This window comes from Lepidochelys olivacea (assembly GCF_965140295.1).
Source record: "Lepidochelys olivacea isolate rLepOli2 genome assembly, chromosome: 7".
NCBI classification, from domain to species: Eukaryota; Metazoa; Chordata; order Testudines; family Cheloniidae; genus Lepidochelys; species Lepidochelys olivacea.
In genome coordinates this window covers 73,151,048-73,164,908 of record NC_140417.1, presented here as the reverse complement: position 1 = coordinate 73,164,908, position 13,861 = coordinate 73,151,048, and the positions used below count along the sequence as shown (strand labels likewise).

The 13,861-nt window shown below is 41.8% G+C and overlaps 1 protein-coding gene and 1 long non-coding RNA gene across 2 annotated transcripts in view; one reads left to right on the top strand and one right to left on the bottom strand.

The window, feature by feature from the left end:
* Window positions 1-7,743, top strand: part of LDB3 (LIM domain binding 3) — a 184,815-nt gene extending 177,072 nt beyond the window's left edge. The window contains exons 13-15 of the mRNA XM_084635588.1: window positions 2,170-2,290; window positions 4,596-4,711; window positions 7,410-7,743. Of these exons, the coding sequence (XP_084491714.1) occupies window positions 2,170-2,290; window positions 4,596-4,711; window positions 7,410-7,499 (327 nt within the window). The 3' untranslated portion in view covers window positions 7,500-7,743. The remainder of the gene's footprint in view (window positions 1-2,169; window positions 2,291-4,595; window positions 4,712-7,409) is intronic.
* The window catches only part of LOC311524465, a 30,860-nt gene that overhangs the window by 4,258 nt on the left and 12,741 nt on the right, over window positions 1-13,861 (bottom strand). The window lies entirely within an intron of this gene.

The window sequence follows — 13,861 nt, the reverse complement described above, 5'->3', positions numbered from 1 at the left end:
AAAGTTAGGCAAAATGTGGGCTGATGCTATACAGTCTTCTTCAGATAAGGCTTAATCCAGAAACTCCACCGACTTCAGAGTCAGTGGACTTTGATCAGGTCCACACAGCTATCAGTGCATCCATGTGCGAATAGCAAGACTCTTGCTCTAGAGAAATCATGATGATTAGATTTTTAAAATAAGATACAGGCATCTGAACCCCAGAAAGGCGAGAGAAGAGCCCACTTTTGTTTGTCTTATACACTCCTACTAGGCTTCATGCCTAGATACTGTGGTGACTGACACTATAAATACCTGAACAAGCTGATGAGGTGGTTGGAGCAGCAGATGATGATGATAATCTTAGCAATGGATTTGTGTACACAGTTGAGAAGGAAGATGAGACATGCAGGGATGCCTAGGTTAGATATTAGGAAAAACTATTTCACTAGGAGTGTGGTGAAGCACTGGAATGGGTTACATAGGGCGGTGGTGGAATCTCCATCCTCAGAGGATTTTAAGGCCCAGCTTGACAAACCGTGGCTGGGATGATTTAGTTGGGGTTGGTTGAACTAGATGACCTCCTGAGGTCTCTTCCAACCCTAATCTTCTATGATTCTATGCCAAAGATGTGACCAAGCATCTCTCACAATTCTTCCAGACTGGCAAATGAAGAGTACAATATTAGTTATCACTACTCTGCATCCACTCCTGACATCAGTCTCAGTGTTGGGGAAGTCAGTGCTTTGCTCCCTGCTAGGAAGCGCATCATCAAACACTTGAGGTGAAGTCCTGGCTCTAAACAAGCCCTGCATAGTGGCGCTTTCGGGGGAATGTTAAAACAAAGCCACTGAAATACTTACTTATCTAATTAATGGAAGAACAAGTCAGCTCTCCTCTGTGGATTTCTATCAGTAACATAGCAAAGCTGCCAGCTGCCTCTGTTTACATTTGTAAGATTTCTCAATCTGTCTTTTACTTCTTAGTACTGAGAGGTTTATAAATGGATCCAAGCCTATTTGTCAGCTATAATTGTTTTGCAAACAGTAACAGAAGTTATTAAATCTCACTGGTGATTCTGTAATGAGATGTATGGCAAATATAAATGAGGCTGTGTTGTCTAGCAAGTTGGTGCAATGGACTGAAACCCTGGCAACTACTTTCATTCCCTTGTGCCTCAGACAGTAGAGATTAAAAAACAAGTAAACTGTAAGAAACTCGCTTAGAATCATATACCCCATAAAACAGGAAATAAAATACATCAAATCAGTGACTCTCAACCTATCCAGTCTATTGTACCCCTTTCGGGAGTCTGATTTGTTTTGGGTACCCCCAAATTTCACCTCACTTTAAACCTACTTGCTTACAAAATCAGACATAAAAATATAGAAGTGTTCCAGGACACTATGACTGAAAAATTGCTTACTTTCTCATTTTTAACATATAATTTTGAAATATATCAATTAGAATATAAATATTGTCCTTACGTTTCAGTGTATAGTCTATGTATAAACATTGTCTTTATGAAATTTTAGTTTGTACTGACTTTGCTAGTGCTTTTTATGTAGTTTGTTGCAAAACCAGGCAAATATCTAGATGAGCTGACATACCCCCTGGAAGACCTCTGCATACCCCCAGAGGTAAACGTACCCCTGGTTGAGAACAACTGCATTAAATAGGTCACAAATCACGCAGTCTGTTGGGTAACTACTTTGGCCCAGATCCTCAGCTGGTGTAAATCAGTGTAGCTCCACTGAAGTTAATCAAGCTAAATCCCGTGTCTCTCTGTCATGTGCCCACACTTGTGTGTACACACAAAACAGGAGAGAGATAAAACTTTCTTTTGTGCAGGGTCTCCCAGTGAGGAGGGAGCCATGGGTTGTGTTGATGCAGTCAACTGGCTGAATTGAGCTATTGTTTGCTAGATGTTCGGTGGTTTTGTTTTGACAATAAATCATATTAGGAGGTTTCCAATGCTCTGAATGGAGGCAGAGCTTTCCCACAGGAGTAAACATTTGCTACTGAGTTTTGTATTTCCTCATTTTAAAAATCCCTTGAGTTGTTGAGTTTTATCTTGAGCAAAAGAATTGGCTGATTTTAAAATGAGTAGCCCAGGGTATCCCAGCTTTGTATTTGTTTTCCTGTATGTGGGTTTAGTGTATGTGGTATTTTTCTGTTTTTGTTTTTCAGGAAGTGATGCATGCTTTAAGGCAGACTTGGCACACAACTTGCTTTGTCTGTGCTGCCTGTAAGAAACCGTTTGGGAATAGCCTCTTCCACATGGAGGATGGGGAGCCCTACTGTGAGAAAGGTATAACACACAATAGAGCCACCATATCTTGCTGGATAGTACTGCTCAATACTAGTGTCCTTCATGTTATCTGGCAGAACCACAGAAACAAGTACTCCTGTTCTTTTTTTACAGAAACAGGGCAATTGCCAAGCAAAATCAGGCTGATAGCCGATCTAGTCTGGTAGCTTGTCTTTAGCGTCAAGCTATACGAGTGTTCCCTAGTCTGTGTTTTCCCACAGCTTTCCTTGCCTCCTTGTGATTAGGCAGGCTGTTTGTGGGTTTTAAAGCAGACAGTCCTGCTTTTGTAGTGTTTGTCCCGCATCTGGTACTGAGACAAAACTGGACATGGTTTTGTCCATTATCAGATGAGGAACACTGTAATGGAGAGCGTGCCACTCCACTTCTGTCAATGTGACCTCATGTGCACTGGGGCAGGGCGGTGTACTCCCTCTTTGTGGCATGACCTTGTGCGCACACAGGTGCTGACTTTTGATTTTACGCGGTACGTGCTCCACTCTGAGGCCCTGCTCCTGCTTGGCTTCTTTTCCCAAGGCCCCCACCCTTGCTCTGCCTCTTCCTGCCCCCGCTCTATCCCTTCCCCCAAAGGTCCCCCCGCTGCTCCCTTCTCTCCGCCCCACCTTCCCCAAGCACCTCCTGCCAGCTGCTTGCTGACCTGTGACCAGCCCTGAGGGCCTGTTGAACAGCTGATTGCTCACCAGCCCTGGGGCCGGAACCACTGCAGAACACCCCCTATTTTTTTTTCCGTGGGTATTTGAGCCCCAGCATACCCATGGAATTGGCACCTATCCTTGCATACACGACACTTGCGGGGGAGGGCCCACACTATTCCCAGAAGTGCCGGAATGCCCGGTATTCCAGGAATGGGCAAGTGGCCACCCTACAAGTTGTGATGGACAGGCAGATGGGTGTGCCCTTCCCACTGCATAGCTTCTCCCAGCACATTTCTGCCTCCTTTCTCTCACTTATCTATTATTGTCTCTGTGGTTTATCTTTTTTCAAATTAGGGTGTTTTTTTATTTCGTCCCCCTAGTGGTTCCCCCTTGCCAGGTAGCTATATGTTCCCGGCTTTGGGAGGGACTTCCATTAGGAGCTCCATAATGCCAGTCCAGGATGGCTACTGCCTAAATCACTTGTGTCATGACCTGAATGTGACCTAAAAGGGGAAGCATGCCCCCAAACTTGGTGATACTCCTCTGCCCATGACTGGCCAATACTAGTAAAGGCAAAGCTCTCCTGCGATAAGCAACAAGGGGAAAGTGAAACTCTTCTATCCTCTGGCTGCTCATACTGCCTGAATTCTGCAACTGGTAATCAGCTTCCAAGCGCAGCTGTTTCTTGACAGCTGAGAAGGGATGGTCCCAGACTGTTGGATACTACGGTAAAGGAGAGCATATGGATAAATAAATGGAGCTAGCAAGGTGAATGAGCTATGAGGTAGGATCAAGGCTAGACTAAATTGTGAAGTGGTCCTTCCCTCCTTGTGCCCTGTCTCTGCTCCCTCTTGCATTCCTGGCCTCATCTCTCTCTGGTAGTGAGAAATAGAAACCTGAAGAGTCAAAGAGTACCTCCTAGGTCCTGGATTTAAGGGGGGGATAAATCTAAAATGGCTTAGATTGGGGGCCCTAAAACGTACTCTCTTAAAATCGGAGCTTTCCACCACAACCCCAATAACCTGAATAATTTTTGACTCTCTTGTACCTTTTTATTTCTGCTGTATCTTTTCTGAGATACAATAACTCCAGATTGACATCAATATTCAAAGTTAGGATATATTAACCAATGGATACAGTGTTGTTATATTTTCTATTTAATGCAAAAATTATGGTAGTCCAACATTAAACTGAGAATATAAATATACAGCAGGCAGGGAAATCGAAGTGGTGCTTACACAGTGCTCATCATGTCATCGCCCTGGTCCTCGTATAGTATGTTGTATAAATTCATTTTGTGCTTATGATTTTTCTGTAGTGTGTGTGATTATAAATCAGTCTATTGATGGCTAATTTCCAAATCCTGTGGGAAACATAACTTTGAATTTCCTGAATTGTGTGTGTTTATGTTCACAGCCATAATACTGCATTAAGTGGGTTTTTGCAGTGAATTTCTGTGTTTAAAGAAGTAAAGGAAGGGGGCGGGAGGAGCTGCTCAAAAATTTCACCCTTGGAGAATTTGAGTGGGATGTAGAAAAGAATTCTACATAAAAATAATCCCAAGAATCACTACTAGGCACATCTCTGTTTCTTTTGGGTGTAATATGCTTGTGTTCAGTGTTCATTCTAAGTTTGCTTTTGTTTTATTTTAGATTACATTGCTTTGTTCAGCACAAAATGCCATGGCTGTGATTTTCCTGTTGAAGCAGGAGATAAATTCATTGAAGCCCTTGGACACACTTGGCATGATACCTGCTTTATTTGTGCTGTAGGTATCTATAGAATAATAATGTAGATTTTAATGTAATCTTATTAGAACTTGTGACATAATACTGTAAGAATTCAGTTTAGTGGTGGTGGTGGGAAGCGGTTGATTGGTTTTAATTGCAGATGGGGGTTGTTTTCCTTTCCCTCCTCTCCCCACACCCACCCCCGTTTTCATCAGAATAGCTAAATTTGATCTATACTGCTAATGCTCAGAAACGCTAAGAAAACACTTGTGCTTTTTGGAAGAGTCTACAGAAACTGTGTGGGAGAGCAGTGCTTGGTGTTCTCTTTAACTAAATTTGCACAAAGTGGTAAATCAGGATTTAAAATAGACCTCAGGCAATGATATTATCACCAAATTGAATAGTGTGAAATATAGTGACCAAATGTTCTGTTTATACAGTTGTGCAATTTGCATTTCCACACAGAAAGGAGTCAGTTCAGAAAAAACAAAAAGTAATTAGTAAAGATGTTAGCATTCTGTCTGCTCCTGTGCATGTGTATACGTAGGTAAAATCTATATAATAATCAGCACTTATCACCCCTGACTGTCTCACCTGCACTCATCCACTAACCCATTTCCCCTAGAACTATCAATAATATTCCAAGTCCCTCATCAGCTACAAATAGTACACTGACATGGTCAGAAAGAACAGTTGACAGCCTCACTGATTCATTTGGGGCCGTACACCTCTCTCATGAACTTTAGGAAGTATAGAATGGATTGTTCATGTCAAATGTTAAATTAACCTACTGGCTGCTGTTCTTTCCATGAGACATTTTCTTCATTAATATACTATGCTCCTTTCCTGAAATTGGGAATGTCTGAAGTTGATACATGCATTTGTGTTAGTACACAGACTATTGCTTGCGCAATCCAGTAGCTATTTTCTCTTGATTCAACATCAGTTTTGTCATAAAAACGTATTTAATTGCTTATAAAAGACACTTTCTCTGAATATTTCCTATTCTGGTGCATTTGCATTTTTAGGTAGCCTCTCACCCATTTATTTTAGTTGGCAGGACCCAAGTGTTTGTAGAGGTGATACTATCTGTTGTTCTGTTAATGTAATTTTCACAGTTGTCCCATCCCAGTTTATCCTAATTGTTTTACTGGCATATAAAGCCAAACAGAAAAATCCATGTCAGTCTATCTTTGCATTTCTAACGTGCTCATCCCAATGTTATTAATGTGCATTGCTTTCCATCTAGCTGCAGTACACATTACTGTAGTTAGCACCAGTGGTGAGCTGGAGCCGGTTCGCTAGAACTGGTTGTTAAATTTAGAAGCCCTTTTAGAACCGGTTGTTCCACGAGGGACAACCGGTTCTAAAAGGGCTTCTAAATTTAACCAGCCAAAAGTGGCACCTTAGGCGCCAACTCCATGGGTGCTCCGGGGCTGGAGCACCCAAGGGGAAAATTTGGTGGGTGCAAGCACCCACCGGCAAATCCCTGCCCCACCCCCGGCCCCAGCTCACCTCCGCTCCGCCTCCTACCCTGAACGTGCCGCCCCGCTCTGCTTCTCCGCCCTCCCAGGCTTCCCGCGAATCAGCTGTTCGCGTGGGAAGCTGGGGCAGGCTGAGAAGGAGGCTGCGGCTTCCTGCTCAGGCCCAGGGAGGCGGAGATAAGCTGGAGTTGGGCGGTGCGAGGAGGGCCACCCGCGCCGCAGCAGGTAACCTGGGGGGGGGCAGTGGAACTGCTCCCCGCCCCAGCTCACCTCCACCACCCTCGGCCTGAGCGGGAAGCCACCTCCTGCTTCTCAGCCCTCCCAGGCTTCCCGCTGAACAGCTGATTCATGGGAAGCCGGGCGGCGGGGGGTGGAGAAGCAGAGCGGGGCGGAGAAGGCGGCGGGGAGCTGGGGCAGGGAGCTGCCGGTGGGTGCTCCAGCCCTGGAGCACCCAGGGAGTCGGCACCTAAGGCGCCACTTTTGATGTGATCAGTGGGGGAGCGGCTGCTCCCGCTGCTCCCCCCCAGCTATGATCCCCCGCCCCTTGGAGCCTGAGAGACCTGCCGGATGCTTCCTGGGAGCTGCCCCAGGTAAGCACCTCTGGGACTCCCCACCTCACCCCCTGGCAGGTGCCTCTGGCTCTTAGGGGTGGGCATCCACTACAGTAGCCCACGAGACCCTCCTGCCCAGTTCTGGGGGTAGTCAGGGGACGGGGGAGAGGGGTGGATGGGGCAGGAGTCCTGGGGGGTGGGGGTGGGCAACAACCCCTTCGTGGGGTGAGGAGGGAACCCGTTGTTAAGATTTTGGCAGCTCATCACTGGTTAGCACTTCCAGTCTACACTGGCAATGCTAAAGCGCTGCCGTGGCTTGTGGCTTGTGTGGTCGCGGCACAGTGTTGGCGCTCTCTCCCAGTGCTCTAAAATAACCACCTCAGCGAGGAGCGTAGCTCCCAGCTTTACAGCGCCGCAACTTGCTGCGCTCGGGGGGTGTTTTTTCACCCTCCTGAGTGAGAAAGTTGCAGCGCTGTTAATTGCCAAAGTAGACAAGCCCACATCACCTAACATTGATCGCTGCCAAAGTCCTTAAGTGGTCCTAGTGAAATTTATTGGACTCTCATGGAGTATGGGAGGTGCTACACATTGTGAGTCAGCGTATCAGAATCTAGTCCTCAAAGACGAAGGAGCAACAAGGCGGTTACGAATAGCTACATTTCTCTTTGTGATTCCTGATTGTGTTTAATCTTTAATTTTAGGTGTGCCATGTGAATTTGGAAGGTCAGCCATTTTACTCCAAGAAGGATAAGCCACTGTGCAAGAAACATGCTCATGCCATCAATGTCTAAAAGAAGACCTGGAAGTCAATGGCACTGGGAGAAAATTGGCAACTAACTGAGAAATTGCAAAAAGGATAACCCCAACTGACATTTCTCATTGAGGGAAGGGGAGGAAGGCTAGGAAGCTACTGAACCCTTCTGAAGTATAATTTTAATCACTTTTATATTTGCAGAACACCTTTTTGCATGGTCCGTACAGAAAGCTGAATGAACACTCAACGGCAAATTGGTCAATCCGAGTCAAATATTACTGCAAAACAATATTAGAACAAAAATTAAAGGGATTAAAATTAATTTTAAAAAATGTTTTATGTAAAAATAAGTAATAGAAATACCCAGACCAGCCTTAGAGCTGAGACCATACACTAGTGTTTAAAAACAATTGAAAAATCATTCTTGAAATTTGTTACAAGAAAATATTAAGTGCCAGAATATTAATTGTAAAAGAATTTATAGAATCTTAGCTTTCAAATTAAGATATGTAGATCAGAATTTCCTCACCAAAAAGGAAGTTTTATTCCATTATTTATGTCATGGTGCTACCTCCAAGCATCAATTTTTTTGACTTTTGAATGAACGAGAGACATCCCATAGGTCAGGGGTTCTCAACCTTTTCCTTTCTGAGGCCTCCCTGACCCCAATATGCTATAAAAGCTCCACGGCCCATCTGGGCCACAACAACAGTTTTTCTGCATATAAAAGCCAGGGCCGGCATTAGGGAGTAGCAAGCAGGGCAGTTGCCTGAGGCCACACGCCACAGGGGGCTCCATGAAGCTAAGTTGCTCGAGCTTCAGCTTCAGCCCAGAGTGGCGGGGCTTGGAGCAGCGAGGCTTCGGCTTTCTGCCCTGGGCCCCAGTAAGTCTATTGCCATCCCTGCTTGGCAGACCCCCGAAACCTGCTCGTGGCCCCCCAAGGGGCCTCACACCCTGGTTGAGAACTGCTGCCATAGGCTTTCCCAAACAAGAAGTTTGTCTTGAATCGTAATAGAACTACCATGCTAAGAAGGAGACAGTGAGTGACTGAAAGTTTGGGAATCAGAATAAAAATTCGATGATGCTAAGTCCTTCCACCCACGCCCAACAGCATTGAGACAAAATTTTCAGTTAAACCTTGATCAGTGCATGTGGCCTTGTGCACGCACAGTGGATTATTTCATTTTCTAATCAGAGTGGAAAAAGGGAACTGGCTTTCTCTAATTTTCTCTTATATGGAATGGGCAAGGGGTGGTTGGAAAGGATCCAGGTTGTGTTTCTAGTCAAAGCTGATTCATCTTTCCATTTGTCCTGTGAATGGAAAACATCTAGTTACTACTTTTTTAACACTGCAGACCCAGCCTCCATTTAGCACAGCTAGGAAGGGTAGGAGTGGAAAATAGCCTGGGAAGGTTCTCGACTCAATCCCAAATCCTTGGAAAAGGGGCACCCTTTTTTCTTCCTATTAATGTTAGTGAAAACTGATAAAACACTTCATAGAGCAGCACGAAATCACAGACACATGCTCTTATTACTGTGATTATTTTCTGTCAACGCAACACATCCCAAGTGTGGTTGTGGTTGCTGCTGTAAGAAGATACATAGGCTCTTACACATAAGATAGGGTTAATATATCACCTGTTCTAATATTTTAAAATCATCTGACACGTTCTTGCAAGTATTTTTAAAAGCTTATATATTCTTGTGAAAGGCAGCAACGATTTATAGGACTGACATTAGCTTTGGATTTTAAAATTTAAATATCAGCGATAGTTTTGTATGTGAGACCGTAGTTTATTGCTGTTCAGCAGTGAAAGATAATCATACTTAAGGACAGAAATTTCCATCACTCTTCAAGTTTTCAGCTATTTATTTTTGAGCGAGCATTCTGATTCTATAGTGATTGACAGCATACCGTATTGACAATGTTAAGTCAATATTTCTCAGACTCCAGCTACCCAAGGATGTAATGTATGGGCCCTATTTTAATGCCACCAGCACCCCAGTGTGTCTTGAATTTTTGCACAGTCTAAATATAAAAGTGGATCATTTGGTGGCTGTCTTTTCCCTCCTAAAATTCTATGCCCATTTTACGAAACATGCCATATTTTCTTAGAGGATGAAGAGCATATCCAGTTGGTGGTAGGAGGGTCAAAATAAAAGGAACTTTTATCTCTAGTATGCAAGTTTCTAGTATGCTAACTACCCTCATATATCCTGAAAAAAAAATAGTGCCTAAGTTAAAACTGTCCTCTGGCAGCCCCAAGTTGTATGACCTGTATTTATGCCACAGAGAATCTTGTTTTCACAGATCTTAGCATTTTCACAAGGGTCAGATTTTTACATAGATGAAGTATATTCTTAAACAGTTTTGCCAGCATATTAGGTGCAAATATTTTTTTTCTATAGTAGGCAATTCTTTTTCCATTTATTGGCTTGATCTTCAGCTGGTGTAAATCAGCATAACACCACTGACTACTCCTGCCAAGGATCTGGCTCATTGCATTCTCCAACAGGATAAGATACAATTAATTGAAAAAACACACCTCATTTTCTGTTCATATTCGATTTCTGTTCCCAAGACACTGATGCAGTGTTCTTGTGTCTACCAGTGTTGCTTTTCAAAAATTGCAAGCCCTTTCAAGACTTTAGTGCCATTTTACAAATGATAGTGTTTATCACTCTTTATTACTTAGCAGTAGAATTAGTAGCAGGATCTACGGTACACTATGGATAGACAACATTGCAGCAGCTCTGTCGGGTGGTTTTTGTGTATTGCCTACTGGCAGGGATTAGCGGCTAGGACGATGTCTACGCTACAAACACTACAGCAGCGCAGCTGCAGCTACACTGCTGTAATGCTGTAGTGTAGACATTTACTTTAGCAATGGAAGGGGGGTTTCCATCACTGTAGTAAATCCACCCTTTTGAGAGGGTCAACAGAAGAACCTTCCGTTTATCTCGCTGCAGCTACAGTAAAGGCTAGGTTGACCTAATGTCACACAGGGCGTAAAATTTTTCACAGCCCTGAGTGATATAGCTAGGTCAACCTATTTTAGTTAGAGACCAGCCTAAGCAGTAGCAAACAATACATTTCCTATTTTGACCTACATTGCTTTCTAATATGATCCAAAAATAAGGAATCCAGTTACCCACACTTGAAATCTATATTTAGACACCTTTTTTGCACAAACCTCAGCCAGAAGCAGGTGCATGGTAGTGTACTATTTTGAATCTCTTTTATGTAAAATACTATGTAATCAACTTGAGTAATCAACACTCCTAGGACAAATAAGATACATATGCATAACTTTGAATAGGACCCTTACATTATATATCACTACTGTAACTGCTGCAGAAAAACATAATTTTCAGGTTGAATAATGTGTATTATTGTTTATGTCTTGTAACAATTACCTGGGATTAAGTCATAAGACTTCCTAAAGTAATTTTTCATTCTAATTCACATGAGAAATTTTGCCTAGAAGACAAAAATACTGTACCTCTGAATGGCCAAATGATAAAATTCTACAAGAATTATGGTTTTTTATCAAAAGATTTGCAAAAGAACCCATCTTAAATCTAATTAAAAATAGTCTTTAATCTCTATGCAGCTGAAAGTTCAAAAAATAAGCTTAAAACTGGTTATATTGTTTTTTCTTTTTCTATTTAATTGTAGCATAGAAAGTAAATTGAACACTTCAAAAGAAAACTTCACTGTAACTGTTGAAAAATTCTCTCAACTTCTTAAAATAATGGTTAGTTTTTTGGTTCATCAGATTCACACAGACAGAAAGAAATTCAACCAAAATAAGAAAAATCATTTAAGTTTGGTCCTTCAGTGGTCAGTAACATGGGTGAAATGTTTTATTTAAGGTTATTTCTTTTTATATTTAATAATGTGAATGTCTACAGCACTAAACACACTTATTAGTGTCTAATGCTGGACAGTACAATGTTTATTTGCAATACTTGTCTCCTAGTAGTAGACATTAATTTGTTTAGTATTTATAAATGGTTACATTTGCAACTGAGTGATTTAATGCCTGCAGCGATCATGCTAGGAGTCTAGCTTTTATAATATACTGAAATGTTGACTTTACACCACAAGTGCCCTTGGTTTTAGATTTTTTTAAAGTCTCTAGTTATTAGTTCAGAAACAGATTGTAGTGTGGATTTTGAGGTGTGAGTGAACATATCTTGCATGGATTATCTGTGCCAATATTCTAGCAATAAAAGGGATGTGCAAATACATTTAGAGCTTTATGTTTTGGATATATTTATTAATATGGTTTTTCAGCAGTTGACAGCTTTCAGCCAAGAAATGCTAGTTAGGAGACATAAGTAAATTTATATTTTCTATGTCAGAGCCTTAAGATTTAAAAAAAATTGATTGGTTCAGCCTTCCATTGCTGCATAGCAATACTGAACATGCTGGTAAGTAAATTGCAGTGTGTAAACAAACAAATGTGAGTATATTCAAAAGATGTAGTGCCTAGAAGTTGTAACTGGGCAAGACTTGTAAATTTACAGGCCTTATTGTGTCAGCAGATGTTACTTAAAATAACCTGATAAGCAAGAGGCAAATTTTGTCCTCAGTTACAAAGGTCAGAACTGATTTACATTGGTGTAATTGAGGGCAAAGTTTGGCCCCAACTAGGCAGGTTTTTATTCTTTTGTTTCTAACCAGAAATGGTTTTTTAGACTATTCAAAAAAGATCTAACCCATCTGATTTAACTCTACTGCCATGACAGACTGGCAAATAATAAATAAATCTTCAGATAATATTGTGGTTTATTAAAACAGGCTTTTTTGCACATTATTACCCCCCTCCCCTCAAAATGCACAGTTTTAAAATGACATAGCTATAGCTAATCATTAAACTTGATAAAAACATATATATAAAACAGTAAAGGGACAGACCGCTTTAAATGCCATTAATGAGTTCCACATCAGGAAGTGAAGCTCCATACACTTTCATTTTATTTTACAGACATAACTGTTTACAACTTATGTGTGGAAAAAAATTAGAGCTAGTTAAACTGAAATTAAAATTTACTGGAAAATGAGTCTACAGAATGAGCAGAAGTTACACAATTTACCTTTATATCAGAATCACTATCTAATTATTTTTATCTTGACCTTTTCCCGTTTGCATTAATTGATTCTTAATGGAAGAGAAATTGTGCTTTGTCTGCACTAAAGATGCTCTATAGTTTCAAATCTGGGGTTTTTCTTTGTAAATCATAAAGTCTTTAACTCAACCAGAGACACTGGTGACTAACTAAGAAAGAAAAAGAGGAGCTGTGAAAAAATTGCCGCCAGCCACCCTTGGATACACAATGAAATGCTTTGTTCTCCTGGCCAAATCAGAGAGCTATGGCTGAGACTGAGATTAGAGATAGGCTGAAATTCCCTGCTTTAAGCCTATAAAGCATGTCTTTAGACATCTATAAAGGTGAAGTCCTCACTTCTCTGAGGAAGAACTGAGAGAAAACATTAGCTACACTAACAAACTTGTTGCATTACAGACTAAATTGTAAAGAATTCTAACATTATTTCCCCCAACTTTTTGTAGTAACAAATGTCACATGTACAGCTCAATCCTTAAGACCGCCTTGCTATTTTGTTGACAGAGGGACTCCTCATCTTTCTCTGGCATGTGTTTAGCCCCGTAAAAGGAGTGTGTGTCCAATGAGCTGCAAGGATCTCAGGACACCTGCATAGGACAGGATTCTGTGTATGGAGCTATAATACATGTAACAGCAGGAGCTATGTTATCAGCCCATGTTCCACAAAATCTTCCTCTGATGGATTTTCCAGGTGTACTGCTCTAATTGGACATTTGTCTGGACCCAAGTAAAGCATGCCACAAAGATTGGCTGCTTCCCAACTCTTCATTACATGAACCTCAGGGCCCTGGAGCCTCTGTGAAGTGGTGGGGCCTCCATGCTGTGAGGGACCAGGGAAGCATGCAGGAAAACCATTGCTATACCCTCATTACTCTTTTGGGGTCTTCTCTGGGATATTTTGCTTTTCTCTATACTGTGTTGCAGAGGAAAGAATTCAGAGTAGCAGCCGTGTTAGTCTGTATCCGCAAAAAGAAAAGGAGTACTTGTGGCACCTTAGAGCTCACGAAAGCTTATGCTCAAATATGTTTGTTAGTCTCTAAGATGCCACAAGTCCTCCTTTTCTTTTTTTAGAGGAAAGGAATGTGGCCCTCAATCCTTCCTCTAACAGAACGCCTCTTAATATCCATAGTAGTTTTGCCCAAGTAATGACTTTCAGATTGGCCTGCAGACTTTTTTAGGTAGTAATGACAACCAGAAATAAAAAATGTCTTCATAAGAGAAAAGATTCTTCCAAATTTCCACAGATTTTAATTTTCAGGAAGGAAT